Source organism: Enhydra lutris, unplaced genomic scaffold (genome assembly GCF_002288905.1).
Source record: "Enhydra lutris kenyoni isolate GAN:26980312 unplaced genomic scaffold, ASM228890v2 scaffoldscaffold22, whole genome shotgun sequence".
NCBI classification, from domain to species: Eukaryota; Metazoa; Chordata; class Mammalia; order Carnivora; family Mustelidae; genus Enhydra; species Enhydra lutris.
The window spans coordinates 8615160-8633410 of NW_019154106.1; the positions used below are offsets into that span (position 1 = coordinate 8615160).

Consider the following 18251-nt stretch of genomic DNA (forward strand, 5'->3'; position numbering starts at 1 on the left):
ATCATTGATTCATTTAGAGCTAATTTTTGCATAGAACATCAGGCAGGGATAAACCTGATTCTATTTTTTTATTAACATATAATGTATTATTTGTTTTGGAGGTAGAGGTCTGTGATTCATCAATCTTACACAACTCACAGTGCTCACCATAGCACATACCCTCTCCAGTGTCCATCACCCAGCTACCCCATCCCTCCCTTCTCCACTCCAGCAACCCTCAGTTTGTTTCCTGAGATTAAGAGTCTCTTATGTTTTGTCTCCCTCTCTGGTTTCATCTTGTTTCATTTTTCCTTCCCTTCCCCTAATAGCCTCTGTCTTGTTTCTCAGATTCCTCAAATCAGTGAGACCATATGGTAATTGTCTTTCTCTGATTGACTTATTTCACTTAGCATAATACCCTCTAGTTCCATCCACGGCATTGCAAATGGCAAGATTTCATGGGTTTTGATGGCTGCATAATATTCCATTGTATATATATACCACATCTTCTTCATCCATTCATCTGTTGATGGACATCTGAGCCCTTTCCATAGTTTGGCTATCATGAACATTCCTGCTATAAACGTTGAGGTGCATATGTCCCTTTGGATCACTACATTTATATATTTGTGGTAAATACCTACTAGTGCAATAGCGGGGTCATAGGGTAGCTCCATTATCAACTTTTTAAGGAACTCCATACTGTTTTCCAGAGCGGTTGGACCAACTTGCATTCCCACCAACAGTGTAGGAGGGCTCCCCTTTCTCCACATCCTCACCAACACCTATTGTTTCCTGACTTTTTAATTTTAGCCAATTTGACTGGTGTGAGCTGGTATCCCTCTGTAAACTTCATTCTATTTTATGTGAAAATTCAGTTCAATGCCATTTGCTGAAGAACATGTTCTTTCCCACATTGAATGCCCTTGGCACCCTTATTCAAAAATCAGTTGGCTATAAATGTATGAGTTTACTTCTGGACTCTCAGTTCTACTACAGTTGTTTATATGTCTATCCATATGCCAAAACCATAGTGATCATTTACTGTAACTCGGTAGTAATTCTGAAGCCAGGAAACATAAGTCCTCTGAATTTATTCTTCTTTTTCAAAACTGTTTGACTATTTGGATCCCCATGCAATCTCATCTGAATCTGAAGTTCAGCTTTTTCATTTTTGCAAAAAACAATGCTGGATTTTGATAGGGATTTAAAAAAAAAAACTATAGATTGCATTAAGTACTACTGACTTATTCCTAATATTACATCTTCCTACCTCACTAACATGGGATAGTTTCCATTTATTTAGTTCTTCCCTAATTTCTTTTTTTTTTTTCTTTTTCTTTTCTTTTTAGAGGGAGAATCTTAAGCATGCTCCACCCTGCTTAAGCACAGACCCCGATGCAGGGCTCAACCTCACTACCCTGAGATCATGACCTGAGCCAAAATCGAGTCAGATGCCTAACTGACTGAGCCACCCAGGTGACCTGACCTATCCTCATTTTTAAAAAATTATTTTCCCCTTTTGCTGTTCAGCTTGGGGGCTTTCCATTACCCTGTCTTCCAGATCACTGATATGTTCTTCTGCATCCACTAATCTACTGTTGATTTCCTCTCATGTGTTTTTTATTTCAGTTGTTATATTCTTCAACTCTGATTCTTTTTTAAATTTAAATTCAGTTAACCAGCTTATAGTACACCATTAGTTTTAGATGTAGTGTTCAATAATTTATCAGTTTTGTGTAACACCTAGTGCTCATCACATCAGGTGCCCTCCTTAATAATATATTATATGTTAATAATTTTGTTAATTTGAAAAAAAAAACAGGAAGAATGATAAAGAATAGAAGAGAAAAAATAAAGACTTCCAAGATTAGAAATGAAAGTGGAAATATTACTAAAAATCTTTAAAGTAAAAGAAAATTATATATAACAGCAATAAACCAAATAAATACAATTAATATGAACAAATAATTTGCAAACTAATCCACATTTTATTTGCCCAAACTTTCTTAATTTTTGACAAAGGTATCAAGGCAAGTACCTGGAAAGGAAAAAAAAGTTTCAACACAAGATGCTGGAAAAACTGAGTGAAAGAAAAACAAATAAACAACAAAAAAATCCCTCAAACTTCTACCTGATATCAGACACAAGTAAAAGTTAAAGTATAAGAAATAAAGTATAGGAAAATATAATGTAACCCTGTGATAAACAAATTTTTTAAATAAGACAAAAATGACTAAGAATAAAAGAAAAAATAATAGACTAGACTATATTATAACTAAATACAACTGCTCTTCCAAACAAATCATTTTTTTAAAAAAGAAAAATCTATAAGCCAGATTGAGAAAAAATATATCTGATAGACTTTATCAGAATATATTGATAACTTCTACAGATCAATAAAAAGATAACAAACCAAAAAAGCAAAACACTTATGACTTCACAAAGTAAGACAAAATAATAACCAACAAGCACATTTAAAAGAGATTGCCATTGCTAGATATTGGAAAGTAGCAAATTCAAAAAATGAAATACCACTTTACAGCCACTAGTATTGATAAATAATGAAATCTCATTATCAAATATTCTTAAAGAAACAGAATAACTAAAATCTCATAATTTTTCAGTGTAAGTTACAAATGAAGCAACCACTTTGGAAATCAGGTATTTTTATAAAGTTAAAAATAGACTGTAAAGCAACAATTCTGCTCTTAGACATTTATCCAAGAAAAATGAAGACTTATGTCCTGAAAGAGAATGCTTTTAGCTGAAGTTCAGAAGTTAAAAAGAAAAGAAAAGAAAGAACTGAAATGAAATCCAACCAAATGTAGGAATCTCAATTTTTGAGTTCAGCTAAGGAAGCCAAACACACAAAAAATACTGTTATATGAGGTCTTAGAACCGATAAAATTCTATGCTGATATAAATTAGCATAGTGTTTAGGGATACGAATTGCCTGAAAAATGTTCAACTGTTCCATCTGGGTTGATAGAAATTTTCATATTTCCATCATGGCTGGTTGAACTGGTGGTTATACTTGTTTATGCATTTGTCAAAACTCATCAAGCAGCATTCATAAAAATTGCATTCATTTTAAATTCTGCATAATTTGTAATAAATAAATAAATAGTGGACAAACAAATAAAAAATAAAGTAAAAAAAAAACAACAACCAATGTGAGGCATTGAAGATTTCAACTACTACTAGAGAATTAGTTTGCTCTTCAATTATGCCAATCATTGAAACATATGTTAGGGAACTTTTTTCTTTCATGCATATGTGGTTATGATTGTTACAGCTTCTTGATGAACTGACTCTTGTATCAATATATAACATCCTTGTCTCTTGTAACAAATTTTTATTTAGTCTATTTTGTCTTTTATTATAGCCAACCCAGCTCTCTTTTGATTACTGTTTTTTTTTTCTTTGTTCCAGAATTCACTGTTTATGCACCACACCCAGTGCTCCATGCAATACATGCCCTCCAAGGAATATCTCTTTGCATTCTTACACTTTGAATCTATTTGTGTCTATAGATCTAAAACAAATCTCTCATACACGGCATATGGTTGCACCATGTTTTATTATGGCTGGATGATGTTTTGTTTATGCATTGTACTAATCTCTGCCTTTTGTTAGAAGGATTGAATCTATTCATATTTAAATTAGTTTTTTACAAGGAACTACTTCTGCCATTTTGCTGTTTTCTGTATGTCTTACACCTTTTTCATTATTCATTTCTTCCATCACTGCCTTCATTTATGTTTCCTTGATTTTTTCTATGTACCATTTCAAGTCTCTTTCTTTTTTAAAGATTTTATTTATTTATTTATTTATTTGTCAGAGAGAGAGAGAGAGAGAGCAAGTGGAGGCAGAGACAGAGAGAGAAGTAGGCTCCCTGCTGAGCAAGAAGCCCGATGCGGGACTCTATCCCAAGACCCCAGGACCATGACCCGAGCTGAAGGCAGTGGCTTAACCGACTGAGCCACCCAGGTGTCCCCTCAAGTCTCTTTTGTTTCCTTTTGTGTCTATTATGAGATATGTTCTTTGTGGTTACTATGGTGATGACATTTAACATCCCAAATTTTAAAAATATAGTTTGAATTGATGCCAACTTCAATAGCATGCAAAATTCTAAATGATTTTTGACATGCCTAAAATATATAAAACTAAAGAAACTACACATAATCTAATTGATAAAGTTGTTTCCCAAGAAAGATACAGGTTAACAATTCTGATGCTGATGCACATGTGGAATTGAACAAATGACTATGTGGATGATGGTTGGTAGAACACAGATTTTTCACTTATGGAGAGGGATTCACAGATAAGCAAGGGAAGGAGACTAGAATGGTCATTATAGTGATAGATTAGAGTTGGAAACATTAGTATGAACTCATGTGTATCTTAATATACATACAGATGATTACACATAGAAATATTTATGCACATTTATATACATGGGTTAGAATACACACTTGCATGTCCTTGTTCTTTCACCTAAGAGGACTTAGAAACAATGGCACTCCAGATCAAAAACCAGACCTAGTACCCATATATTATTTAATTTTTTTGCTTTTCTGTTTTGACATACAAAACCGGTACATAATTAATGTTTATAACTTGAGTTTGGAATTAAATATAGACTGTGAAATCATCATTACAACCTATGCCATCATACATATTAACTGCAAAAGGTTTCTTTCACCATCTTATATTTTATTTTTTATAAGAGCACTTAATGTAACAAAAACATAAATAAGAGGAAGTAAAAGGGTAGAGTTTTTATATGTGAATGAACTTAAGGTTTGTTTTTTCATTCATTTATTTTATACTTATAAAATAAACTGTTATATCTATATTTTTTGTAAGCCTCATAGTAGCCACAAATGAAAAACTACATTAGATTCACAAAGGATAAAGGGAAGAGAACCAAAGTATGCCACTAAGGAAAATGATCTTGCACAAAGGAAGACCGCAAACGAGGAAGAAAGGAATAAGTGACATACAAAACAGCCAGGAAATAATGAATAAGATGGAATTAATGAGACTTATCTATCAATAATTACTTTAAATGCAAATGGACTGAATTCCCCAATTTAAAAAAAAAAAGAGACAAAGAGGTTCAATTCATTAACAAGATACATCAATCATAAGTAAATATGCACCTAACATAAGAGCACTTAAATATATTAAGCAAATTCTAACAGGTCTGAAGGTAGAAACAGAAAAAAAACACAAAAATAGTAGCTCCATCTTCAACAATAAATAAATCATCCAGACTGCAAATCAATAAGGGAACATTGGACTTCAACTGTATTTTAGAAAAAATGATCATTATAAACACACATAGAACATTCACCCAACAACAGCAAAATACACATTTTTGTCAAGTGCACATGAAACATTCTCCAAGACAGATTATATGTTAGGTCAAGAAAATTTAAGAAAATTAAAATTATATCAAGTGTTTTCTGCAACCACAATGGGATAAAACTAGAAATACAGAAAAAAAAGTTGGAAAATTTGCAAATATATGGAAATTAAACAACTGGAAAACCAATGAGTCAAAGAAGAAATCAAAACAGAAATAAATAAAATCTTGAAACAAATAAAAATGGTAAGACGACATACCAAAACCTGTGAAATAAATAAAAGCTATATATGACAGCCTGTAGCTAACGTTCTACTCGGTAAGGGGCTGAAAGATTCTCCTCTAAGTTCAGGAAAAGATAAGGGTGCCCACTTATAACACTTCTATTCAGCATAGCACCAGAAGTCCTAGCCAGAGCAATTAGGCAAGAAAAAATAAATAAAAGACATCAGATTGGAAACAAAGAATTAAATTGCCTCTGTTTGCAGGTGATATGATCTTATATAGTGAAAATCCTAAATACTCAACCAAAAAATTGTTAAAGCTAATCTAAAAATTCAGTAATATGGTCAACTAATATTTGATAAAGGATCCAATAATACAAAATGGGAACAAGATGTTCTCTTCAATAATGGTACTGGCTAAATTACATGCAGAAATGTAATTTGACCCCCATCTATAGCACTTACAAAAATTAACTCAAAATGGATTAAAGACTTAAAAATTAGACCTGAGCTTAACCTACTGAGACACCCAGGTGCCTCAAGAAAAAAATTTTTAACCATCGAGTTAAACATCATGGAAATCCAACAGAGTTTTTAAAAGCATGGTCCTCTTGAAAAAGAAACAGTAATAACAGTAATATGAATGGTGACAGCGATACTATGACAGATTATTGAGTGAAATGAATTAACCTGAATAAATGCTGTGAATTGTTTTCTCTATTCAAAAAAAAAAAAAAAAAAAAAAAAAAGAATTAGACCTGAAACCATTAAACTCCTAGTTAAAAGGGAAAAAAAAGAGAGAGAAATCTCCTTGACATTGGTCTTCACACAAGTTTTTGGATATAATAACCATTCAAACTGTTGTAAGGTTATATTTCTTTGCAGTTTTGATTTCCATTTCCCTGATGGTCAGAAATATTAAACACTATTTCTTATGCCTGTTGCCTATTTCTATGTCTTCTTTGGAGAAATATCTGTTTAGTTCCTTTGCCTATTTTCTTAAATTTTTATTTATTTTTTTAATTTCTTCTCAGTGTTCCAGAATTCATTGTTTATGCACCACACCCAGTGCTCCATGCAATACATGCACTCCACAATACCTAACACCAGGCTTACCCAACCTCCCCTCCAAAACCCTCAGTTAATTCCTCAGAGTCCACAGTCTCTCATGATTCATCTCCCCCTCCAATTTCCCCTAACTCCCTTCTCCTCTCCATAATTTTTAATCTAGTTACTCATTTTGTTTTTGTTTTTGCTCTTTATTTTTTTTTTTTTAAGATTTTGTTTATTTGACAGACAGAGATCACAAGTAGGCAGAGAGGCAGACAGAGAGGAAGGGAAGCAGGCTCCCTGCTGAGCAGAGAGCCCGATATGGGGCTCGATCCCAGGACCCTGGAATCATGACCCGAGGCGAAGGCAGAGGCTTTAACCCACTGAGCCACCTAGGTGCCCCAGTTTTTGCTCTTTATTATAGTGGTTTCCTTTATATTGTGAATATTAATCCTTTATCAAATATATGGATTGCAAATATTTTTCCCATTCTGTAGATTTTCTTTTCATGTTGTTGATTGTTTCTATTGTCATTCAGAAGCTTCTTAGTCTGATGTAATCTCACTTGTCTATTTTTGCTTTCATTGCCTGTACTTTTGGTGCCAAGACGATTGTCCAGAAGCTTTTTACTTATGTTTAATTCAAAATCTGTAGCTTAGCTATAAGGCTCAGTCTTCTTCACCAAATTTTCTACTCTCCTATCCTGTCATATCCACCTCCTCCTCCCCCGCCCCCATAGACACATACACATCTACTAGCCTATATGAATTAATATAAACTACCTTATATAAGCTCATATAAACTCATCAGTCAGCATTTTATGATGAATCATCAAAAAGGACTCCATCAAAAGATTAGTCAATATCAACACTTTGACCCTGATATCTTTTATGAATTACTTTTAGGGTGATATAATCAGAGTTCTCAATTTTCACCTGAAAGATTAAATGACGCTTTTCTACTAGACAATAAGGGATACTGTAAATCTCCATTTCCTCCAAGGAAGACCTGAGTCTGTGCCTTCCATGGTTAGCTGCCACTTCACGGTGGGCACTGCCAGGTGCAGGACACCCCAAACTTCTCACAACACAAATGATGACATGAAAAGTCTTTAGACTAATTACTTCATATGGTTGCAAAAATTTATCTCTAAAAAGCCTCAATACTCCCCCTTTATTTTTTTACAAATTCAAACAGCCAGACTTAGCCACAATTATTTCTTAATGTAACTTCAATGCCACCTCATTATGTTTTTTTTAATCTTTTTTTTATTTATTTTCAGCATAACAGTATTCATTGTTTTTGTACCACACCCAGTGCTCCATGCAATCTGTGCCCTCTCTAATACCCACCACCTGGTTCCCCCAACCTCCTACCCCCCCACCTCTTCAAACCCTTCAGATTGTTTTTCAGAGTCCATAGGCTCTCATTGTTCACCTCCCCTTCCAATTTCCCCCAAATGCCTTCTCCTAACTCCCCATGTCCTCCATGCTATTTGTTATGCTCCACAAATAAGTGAAACCATATGATAATTTACTCTCTCTGCTTGACTTATTTCACTCAGCATAATCTCTTCCAGTCCCATCCATGTTGCTACAAAAGTTGGGTATTCATCCTTTCTGATGGAGGCATAATACTCCATAGTGTATATGGACCACATCTTCCTTATCCATTCGTCCGTTGAAGGGCATCTTGGTTCTTTCCACAGTTTGGTGACCATGGCCATTGCTGCTATAAACATTGGGGTACAGATGGCCCTTCTTTTCACTACATCTGTATCTTTGGGGTAAATACCCAGTACTGCAATTGCAGGGTCATAGGGAAGCTCTATTTTTAATTTCTTGAGGAATCTCCACACTGTTTTCCAAAGTGGCTGCACCAACTTGCATTCCCACCAACAGTGTAAGAGGGTTCCCCTTTCTCCACATCCCCTCCAACACATGTTGTTTCCTGTCTTGCTAATTTTGGCCATTCTAACTGGTGTAAGGTGGTATCTCAAGGTGGTTTTAATTTGAATCTCCCTGATGGCTAGTGATGATGAACATTTTTTCATGTGTCTGATAGCCATTTGTATGTCTTCATTGGAGAAGTGTCTGTTCATATCTTCTGCCCATTTTTTGATATGATTATCTGTTTTGTGTATGTTAAGTTTGAGGAGTTCTTTATAGATCCTGGATATCAATCTTTTGTCTGTACTGTCCTTTGCAAATATCTTCTCCCATTCGTGGGTTGCCTCTTTGTTTTCTTGACTGTTTCCTTTGCTGTGCAGAAGCTTTTGATTTTGATGAAGTCCCAAAAGTTCATCTTCGCTTTTGTTTCCTTTGCCTTTGGAGACATATCTTGAAAGAAGTTGCTGTGGCTGATATCGAAGAGATTACTGCCTATGTTCTCCTCTAGGATTCTGATGGATTCCTGTCTCACGTTGAGGTCTTTTATCCATTTTAAACTTCCAGACTCTTTCTATGAAGTCAGCATTATCCTGATCCCCAAACCAGGCAAAGACTCTCCCAAAAAGGAGAATCTCAGACCAATATCACTGATGAATATGGATGCTAAGATTCTCAACAAGATCCTAGCAAACAGGATCCAACAGCACATTAAAAAGATTATCCACCATGACCAGGTGGGATTCATTCCTGGGCTACAAGGATGGTTCAACATTCGCAAATCAATCAATGTGATAGAACAAATTAATAAGAAAAGAGAGAAGAACCACATGGTCCTCTCAATTGATTCAGAAAAAGCATTTGACAAAATCCAGCATCCGTTCCTGATTAAAACACTTCAAAGTATAGGGATAGAGGGAACATTCCTGAACTTCATCAAATCTATCTATGAAAAACCCACAGCAAATATCATCCTAAATGGGAAAAAGCTTGCAGCCTTCCCGTTAAGATCAGGAACACGACAAGGATGCCCACTCTCTCCACTCTTGTTCAACATAGTATTAGAAGTCCTAGCAACAGCAATCAGACAACAAAGAGAAATAAAAGGTATCCAAATTGGCAATGAAGAAGTCAAACTCTCTCTCTTCGTAGATGACATGATTCTTTATATGGAAAACCCAAAAGACTCCACCCCCAAACTACTAGAACTCATACAGCAATTCAGTAACGTGGCAGGATACAAAGTCAATGTACAGAAATCAGTGGCTTTCTTATACACTAACAATGAAAATACAGAAAGGGAAATTAGAGAATCGATTCCATTTACTATAGCACCAAGAACCATAAGAAACCTGGGAATAAACCTAACCAAAGAGGCAAAGGATCTGTATTCGAGGAACTACAGAACACTCATGAAAGAAATTGAAGAAGACACAAAAAGATGGAAGACCATTCCATGCTCTTGGATCGGAAGAATAAACATTGTTAAAATGTCTATACTGCCTAGAGCAATCTATACTTTTAATGCCATTCCAATCAAAATTCCACCGGTATTCTTCAAAGAGCTGGAGCAAATAATCCTAAAATTTGTATGGAATCAGAAGAGACCCCGAATCGCTAAGGAAATGTTGAAAAAGAAAAATAAAACTGGGGGCATCACGTTACCTGATTTCAAGCTTTACTACAAAGCTATGATGACCAAGACAGCATGGTACTGGCATAAAAACAGACACATAGACCAGTGGAACAGAGTAGAGAGCCCAGATATGGACCCTCAACTCTATGGTCAAATAATCTTCGACAAAACAGGAAAAAATATACAGTGGAAAAAAGACAGTCTCTTCAATAAATGGTGCTGGGAAAACTGGGCAGCTATATGTAGAAGAATGAAACTCGACCATTCTCTTAAGCCGTACACAAAGATAAACTCATTGTGTTTTATATCAATGTCTATTAATTAAAATGGGACAACCATGCCATGAAGATCAGTCTGAAAACTTATAAGCACTTAACTCACTGGGTCCATTAGGGACTTAACAGAGAAGCCCTGCTGAAGGCTTCCAATGCTGTTCTCCATATTCATGTTTTTAGACAAGCTGAACCCCCTATCTTAGAGTACCTTTCTCTCCCTGCCCATAGGTAACTCCTTCTCATCTTTGTAAATGAAGTATGATGGTATCTTCTGATAAATACTGTTCTGAAATGCCCATAGGTTTTATGGAGATGTCATTGTGTCCTGTACAAAGATATGTGTGACAACAAAATGGCATTTATCATTCAGACTCTAATTCTCCACTTCCATCTCTAGCTCCTAAGGAACCAAGGCAACCCACAACAGTGTAAATTGCATTTTGGAACCCAATAAAGACTTCTTTATGAAAGAGTTAATCATAAGCTGGTGAAAACACCATAGAATAAGGGCAGTATGATCCGGAGACACTCACCTGTCTGAGAGATGACCACCTATGAGGCCTCCCACTAGCATTCCAGCCATGAATAGGGATTGAACAACGGATTTCTGTGACTGATAATTACATACTAGGTCCCACTGGAAGAGAAGGAAGTCAACACAGAGTAGTTTCACAGCAGCTTACAATCCCCCAGTGTTTACTTGCTGCAACAGTCATCAGTGGACATGCTCTCCAGCCTTCCTTTCCTACATTTACTTACATGTATCACCCAAGTCTCAATTTAAGCATGACTTCCTCCAGAAATCCTCAACTAAATCTTCTGGGTTATATTGGGGCCCATCTCTATATGTGCTTGGCATTCCATACCTCAGCGGTTCTCAATCTTTGCCACACACTGAAAACTCTGAGGAGATTTTCTAAAATACTGTTGCCTGCATTTCCTACCTTAAGTGAAACACTCTGATTTTTTTCTCTGAGAAGTAGCCAGGGCATGGTGATTTTTTTTTTTAATTAATACAGTTATTTCCAATTTGCGGCTAGGCTGAGAACAAGTGACCAAAAAATAACTTTTCACACACTATATCAAGTACTTACTTGTCTAATCATTAGTATTCAAACTGTATTTAGTGAAATCCGTGTCTAGTTGGTTGATTTCACTGACCTCAAATTCAACGTATTTGGCAGTTAAGAAAGCAAATATCATATGATCTCAGTAATATGTGGAATTTAAGAAACAAAACAGGTGACCATAGGGGAAAGGAGTAAAGAAAAAATGAGAGAGGGAAACAAGGTATAAGTGTTACTTAACTATAAAGAATAAACTGAGGGTTGATGGAGGGAGGTGGGTGGGAGGTGGGCTTGATGGATGATGGGTATTAAGGAGGGCACTTGTGATGAACACTGTGTTGTATGTAAGTGAGGAATCAATGAATTCTACCCCAGAAACCAATATTGCACTCTATGTTAAGTAAAATTTGCTAGAAGAATGAAAGAGAGTTGGCTACAGTACCTACACAGTAACTCAAGACTTGAACCATGTTCATCCTGTTATTCTAAACACCCAGGGCACCTGGGTGGCTCAGGTGGTTAAGCGTCTGCCCTTGGCTCGGTCATGATTCCAAAGTCCTGGGATCGAGCCCTGCTTCAAGTTCCATGCTCAGTAGGGAGCCTGCTTCACCCTCTCTCTCTGTTTATTCTCTTAATATCTTATTCTCTTATTATTCTCTTATTATCTCTCTCCCGCTTATTCTCTCTCTTTCTGTGTCAAATAAATAAATACAATCTTTAAAAAGAGAAGACATTCAATGAATTAATAAATAAACAAACAAACACTACTGGGTATTTACCCCAAGGATACAGATGTAGTGAAGAGAAGGGCCATCTGTACCCCAATGTTTATAGCAGCAATGGCCACGGTCACCAAACTGTGGAAAGAACCAAGATGCCCTTCAACGGACGAATGGATAAGGAAGATGTGGTCCATATACACTATGGAGTATTATGCCTCCATCAGAAAGGATGAATACCCAACTTTTGTAGCAACATGGATGGGACTGGAAGAGATTATGCTGAGTGAAATAAGTCAAGCAGAGGGAGTCAATTATCATATGGTTTCACTTATTTGTGGAGCATAACAAATAGCATGGAGGACATGGGGAGTTAGGAGAAGGGAGTTGGGGGAAATTGGAAGGGGAGGTGAACCATGAGAGCCTATGGACTCTGAAAAACAATCTGAAGGGTTTGAAGAGGTGGGGGGGTAGGAGGTTGGGGGAACCAGGTGGTGGATATTAGAGAGGGCATGGACTGCATGGAGCACTGGGTGTGGTACAAAAACAATGAATACTGTTATGCTGAAAATAAATAAAAGAAAAAAAAGAAAAAAACCCAAAAACAAAAAAATAAAAAATAAATAAACAAACAAACAAATAAATTAAAACCCAGACTGTATACTTAAAAGAGGTAAACAGGGCCTCTTACCTCAGTCACGATGGTGGAGGGGAAGGAGCTTTGGTCATACACCCAGCCATCTAGACAGGTCTCTTTGTCTGGCTCAGTCATGTTGGTGACATTTCCATTCAGATGAAGAAGCTGCCACTGGGGATGGATAAAGCGGTGACATTTCTCTGGCCTCAAGTCTGAGTCCAGTGGGATGGAGATTCTGAGGAGGGTATCAGGGCTAAGGATCCCAGTATCGTTATCAGAAACTGTGTCATTGTTAAGGGTGCGCACCCAGCAGCGATAACCAGGAATGGCTGCAGTGAAGTTCTCCAAAAACATTTGACATATTGTCATCATCAAAAAGGGAGCGATTAAAACCATCTGAAGGATCTGGAATTTCCCCAGGCCACCAACTTGATCCAGGAGCTCCTGAAAGGCCATTGAGTGTGAACAGTTGATCTTCAAGAGAAGACTTTAAAGAGATAAATTCAAAGGGAGAAAACTGTTTCCTTTTATTAATTCACACTAAGCCAGTGCCAGTTTCTTGTCAATCATTCCTACAACAGAGACGTGGAAGGAGTATCCCCAGTCCTTCTGGAATCAGGAGATGTTAATTTTTTAGTGAAGTCACAGAGAAAATTATTTACCAGAGGCATTTCTGTTGGCAAAGATATCTGTTTAAAATTTTAATCTCTAAGTGTGCTTGTCCTCAATGATCTTCTGAGTGAGAATTGGACTTTGGCATGTACACAACTCTCTAAATAAGCTAGAATAAGCTTGTCAATGCAGTCCTCAGCCATTTTCAAAATACAGAGTTTGAAAGACAAAAAGTGAATGGCTGTGTAATTTTTCTGTGGAAAGAACAAAAAGCAAGTGTTTTTCTTGCTTGGTACTGAATTTAGATTAAAATAGTTAAGATATACAATCCTTTGTTTTTTTGAGGGGTTTTTTGGGTTTTTTTTTTAAGATTTTCTTTATTTATTTGACAGAGAGAGAGAGAGAGAGACAGTGAGAGAGGAAACAGAAGCAGAGGGAGTGGGAGTGAGAGAAGCAGGCCTCCTGCCAAGCAGGAAGCCCAATCTGGGGCTCGATCCTAGGACCCTGGGATCATGACCCAAGTCGAAGGCAGACGCTTAATGACTGAGCAACCCAGGTGCCCTACAATCCTTTGTTTTTATAGATTTTATTTATTTATTTGACAGACCGTGATCACAGGTAGGCAGAGAGGCAGGCAGAGAGAGAGAGGATAAAGCAGGCTCCCCGCTGAGCAGAGAGTCCAATGAGGGGGCTCAATCCCAGGGTCCTGGGATCATGACCTGAGCCAAAGGCAGAGGCTTAACCCACTGAGCCACCCAGGTGCCCCAATCCTTTGTTTTTAATTAGAACAAAGTGGCATGTGGTGCAATTACCTTTCGGTGACTGCTCTTGAACTTCTGTTTAAATTACACCAGGAACTCATGTTACTAGATTCCTCACAATGTAAATACAGGAGGAAGGACGTGGTAAGTCCGTGCAAGGGTTTATTTATTTGCTTATGTAATATATTTGAGGATCTGTTCTGTGCTCGTGTTTAGAATCCTTAATTGATGATTTCATCCTTTTTTCTTTTTTAAAATATTTTATTTATTTATTTGACAGAGAGAGACACAGAGAGAGAGGGAACACAAACAGGAGGAGGGGGAGAGGGAGAAGCAGGCTTCCTGCTGAGCAGGGAGCCCAATGCAGGGGTCAATCCCAGGACCCTGGGATCATGACCTGAGCTGAAGGCAGACGCTTAACCGACTGAGCCACGCAGGCGCCCCATGGTGATTTTGTCCTTATGAATGAGGCCAAAATCACCATCAGAGAACACTATCTCTGATAGCGTTCCTGGTCTGCAAGCACGTGTTTTCTCATACTAATATAGCCATTCCAAGTTTTTTTGTACCTATAGTTTGTACCTATAGTTTGTATGTATAGTTTGTATCTTAGCTACTGTAAATGCTGCAGTAAGTGTAGGAATGCATACAACTTTTTGAATTGGTGTTTTTGTTTTCTTTTTTTTTTAATTTAAATTCAATCAGCCAGCATATAGTTCATCATTATTTTCAGATGTAGAGTTCAATAATTCATCAGTTGCATATAACACCCAGTGCTCATCACATGCCTTCCATTAATGCCCACCACCCAATTACCCTGCCCTCCATCCATCTTCCCTCCAACAACCCTCAGTTTGTTTCCTATAAGTAAGGGTCTCTCATGGTTTGTCTCCTTCTCTGATTTCTTTCCATTCTGTTTTCTCTCCCTTCCTCTGTGATCCTCTGTGCTGTTTCTTACATTCCACATATGAGTGAAACCATATGATAATTGCCTTTCTTTGACTAACTTATTTTACTCGGCATAATACCCTCCAGTTCCATCCATGTCATTGTATATGATAAGTATTCATCCTTTCTGGTGGCTGAGTGATTTGAGCAAATACCTAGCAGTGGAATTACTGGATCACATGGTAGTTCTGTTTTAATTTTTTTTAAGATCCTCCATTGTGTTTTCCAGACTGTCTGCACCAGTTTGCCTTCCTACCGACAGTGCATGAGGGCTCCCTTTTTTCCACATCCTCATCAACACTTGTTATTTCTTTTTTTTTTAACCATTCTAACAGTGTGAAATGATATCTCATTGTGGTTTTGATTTGTATTTTATCCATTTTATCCATTTCTAAGTCATCTTTGGAGGAATGTTTATTCAGGTCTTTTGCTTATTTTTAAATTGGGTTAAATTAATTTAAATTGAGGGGTTTGCTATTGAGTTGTATGAATTCCTTATATATTTTGGATATTAAGCCCTTATCAGATATATGTTTTGCAAATATTTTTCCATCCATACTATATAAAACTATTCAGCAATAAAAAGAAATAAAATACTGATACAAACAAAAATATGCATGAATCTCATATATACTACACTGAGCAAAAACAAAACAAAAAGTAAAATTAGTTCCTAATAAAATTTGTACTGGAGAGGTGAGGGTTAAGGGATACTTTGACTGAAGAGTGAGCACAAAATAATTCTGGGATGATACAATTTATCTGTCTGTTGATAGGACCACTACATGAATTTATACAAATACATTGAATTTTGAACTTGATCTCAGGGTCATGAGTTCAAGCTCCACACCCAGTGTGGAGCCTACTGAAATAAATAAATAAATAAATAAAACTATCTTCTCCCATTATTGTCCTGTATATTCTTTAGCTTCTAGCTTTTGAATGTCTTATAAGTGCATAAATATTACTTAACTTTTACTATAATTGTGTGCTTATTATTCCCTTGGTTAGAAATTTTTTCCCCCAAACATTCAACCACTGCTTTATTGTCTCAATATCTTCCTTCAAGAGTAGTTAAAAGTTCACTTCTATAAAGATCATTACCCTGGTCCATGATCCAGCCCCTCCTCTGGACTCATTAAACATTGCCTTTTAAATTTTTCCAGACCTCATTGTTTATCTTCCTTACAATTATCTTATCACATTGCAGTGTAGTTATTTATGTACCTGTCTCTTATTAACTAGATTATGAGACCTTGAAACTGACATCATGTTTCACTTATAAACATAAATAAATATATAACATACAAATACATATAAACACACAACACTGTTTTATTTATAGCAATAGTAGGGAAAGTGAGTCCCAAATGGTATTTGGATGACTCAATAAATCTGGTAAAATAAATTATTACAGAATAATATTTCCTTCCTCCATTTTGAAATTTCCTCATTTTGAAAATCTTAAAATCACTGTTATGGTATGATCTAAACTGAAGCAGAACTTCAGTTACAAAAGTATTCCAGTTTGCTTTAACTAAGGATGGCTTTCATCAACCTTTAACCAAAATTCAGTCTTAATGAAGAAAAATCCCTTCTATGTGCTCTTTGCACAGAACCATCACAAAGCAGTTTACCTTTGAATATTCACACATCCCTTTTCTGAAAATAACAGCAGATCCTTGAACAGGTGTATTTCCACCTAAAGTCTACTTTAGGTGGAGCCTGTAAGGTCAACCATCTCAGTATCTCAGGAGGCTGTAAGGTCAGTATCATTCACTGAGTAGTCTTTTAAGCAAGTTCAGTTGTCAGCTACTAAGTATTTTGCTAAATAATTATATCTGTGACTTTACTGAAAATATCCACCTGCCTCAAAAGATTTGAGGGCAGAGAGAGTCCAAGAAGGCAGAAGAATAAAAGACCTTAATTTCATCTGGTCCTAGGAATTCATCTAGCTAGCTATCTAATCATTCTGAACATCTACAAACTCAATCAGAGGTCTAAGAAAAGAATAGCAACTCTACAAATAGAGAAGAGACCACTTTCTGCTAGATAAGAGGTACAGAGAAGTGAATCCAAGGAAATATATGGGAAGTTAGACTGTGGGGGGAGGGAGCCTCTATCAGCCAGCTACCACCAAGTGATGTAGCAGCAGAGCACAAAAATGGAACTTTTAGAAGTCTTTTCCAGCAAGTGACAGCACTCAAGCTGCTAGGTAGGGATGGAACACTAGCTGGGGCAGTGTGATCTCAGGATCCTTGGGGTCACAGGAAGTCAGTGGTGCCTGAGTGCAACAGAACTCCCAGGTATTGGAGCAGGGAAGCCGGCTGCAAAGAGTGAGCCCAGGAGTTGGGTTGGGGTTATCATAAATGATGAACTGCAGCACAGTCAGGGACTGCTCTCTGAGCAGGGGCCCATCAGCAGCAGAATCGGGAAGACCTCCCTTCTTCCTCTGGGAGGAGTGGCTGGGAAGCATGCCCCAGGAGTCTCCAAACAGGGAGTTTGGAGACTCCAAACGGGGTCATGTGTCTGAGGTAGAAACAGTCACAGGCCAAGTGAGCTTTTCTCTGAGGGCTCATTGAAGAGTGGGACCCTGAGCTTTTGGCTCCTCTAGGACCAGAGATTGGGAGGCAGCCATTTTCATCCTCATCCTATAAAGGCACACAGAAAGCCTTCAGGGAAAAAAAGCCACAGAGAGCAAACCTGAGCAGATTACTTAACCTGGCCCCTGGCAAGAGCAGTGTAATTCCACCTGGGGCAAATACACTTGAGAATCAACACAACAGGCCACTCCCCCAAAAGATCAGTAAGAACATCCAGCCAAGACCAAGTTTACTGATCAGTGAGAACTGCAGAACTCCAGCACTAGGGGAATACAGCACATAGAACTCACAGCTTTTTTCCCCGTGATTCCTTGGTCTTTCGACTTCAATTTTTTTAATTTTCTTTCTTTTTCTTTTTTATTATTTTCCTTATTTTTCTTTTTTTTTTTAAAGATATTTTATTTATTTATTTAAGAGAGAATGAGTGAGAGAGAGCATGAGAGAGGAGAAGGTCAGAAGGAGGAGAAGCGGACTCCCCAA

The 18251-nt window shown here is 37.0% G+C and overlaps 1 protein-coding gene across 1 annotated transcript in view; it reads right to left on the reverse strand.

The window, feature by feature from the left end:
• Positions 1-13303, reverse strand: part of LOC111150042 (solute carrier family 22 member 10-like) — a 31014-nt gene extending 17711 nt beyond the window's left edge. Inside the window, 2 exon segments of the mRNA XM_022507362.1 lie at positions 10958-11061; positions 12902-13303. Of these exon segments, the coding sequence (XP_022363070.1) occupies positions 10958-11061; positions 12902-13303 (506 nt within the window).
• Between the last annotated feature and the right edge of the window lie 4948 nt (positions 13304-18251).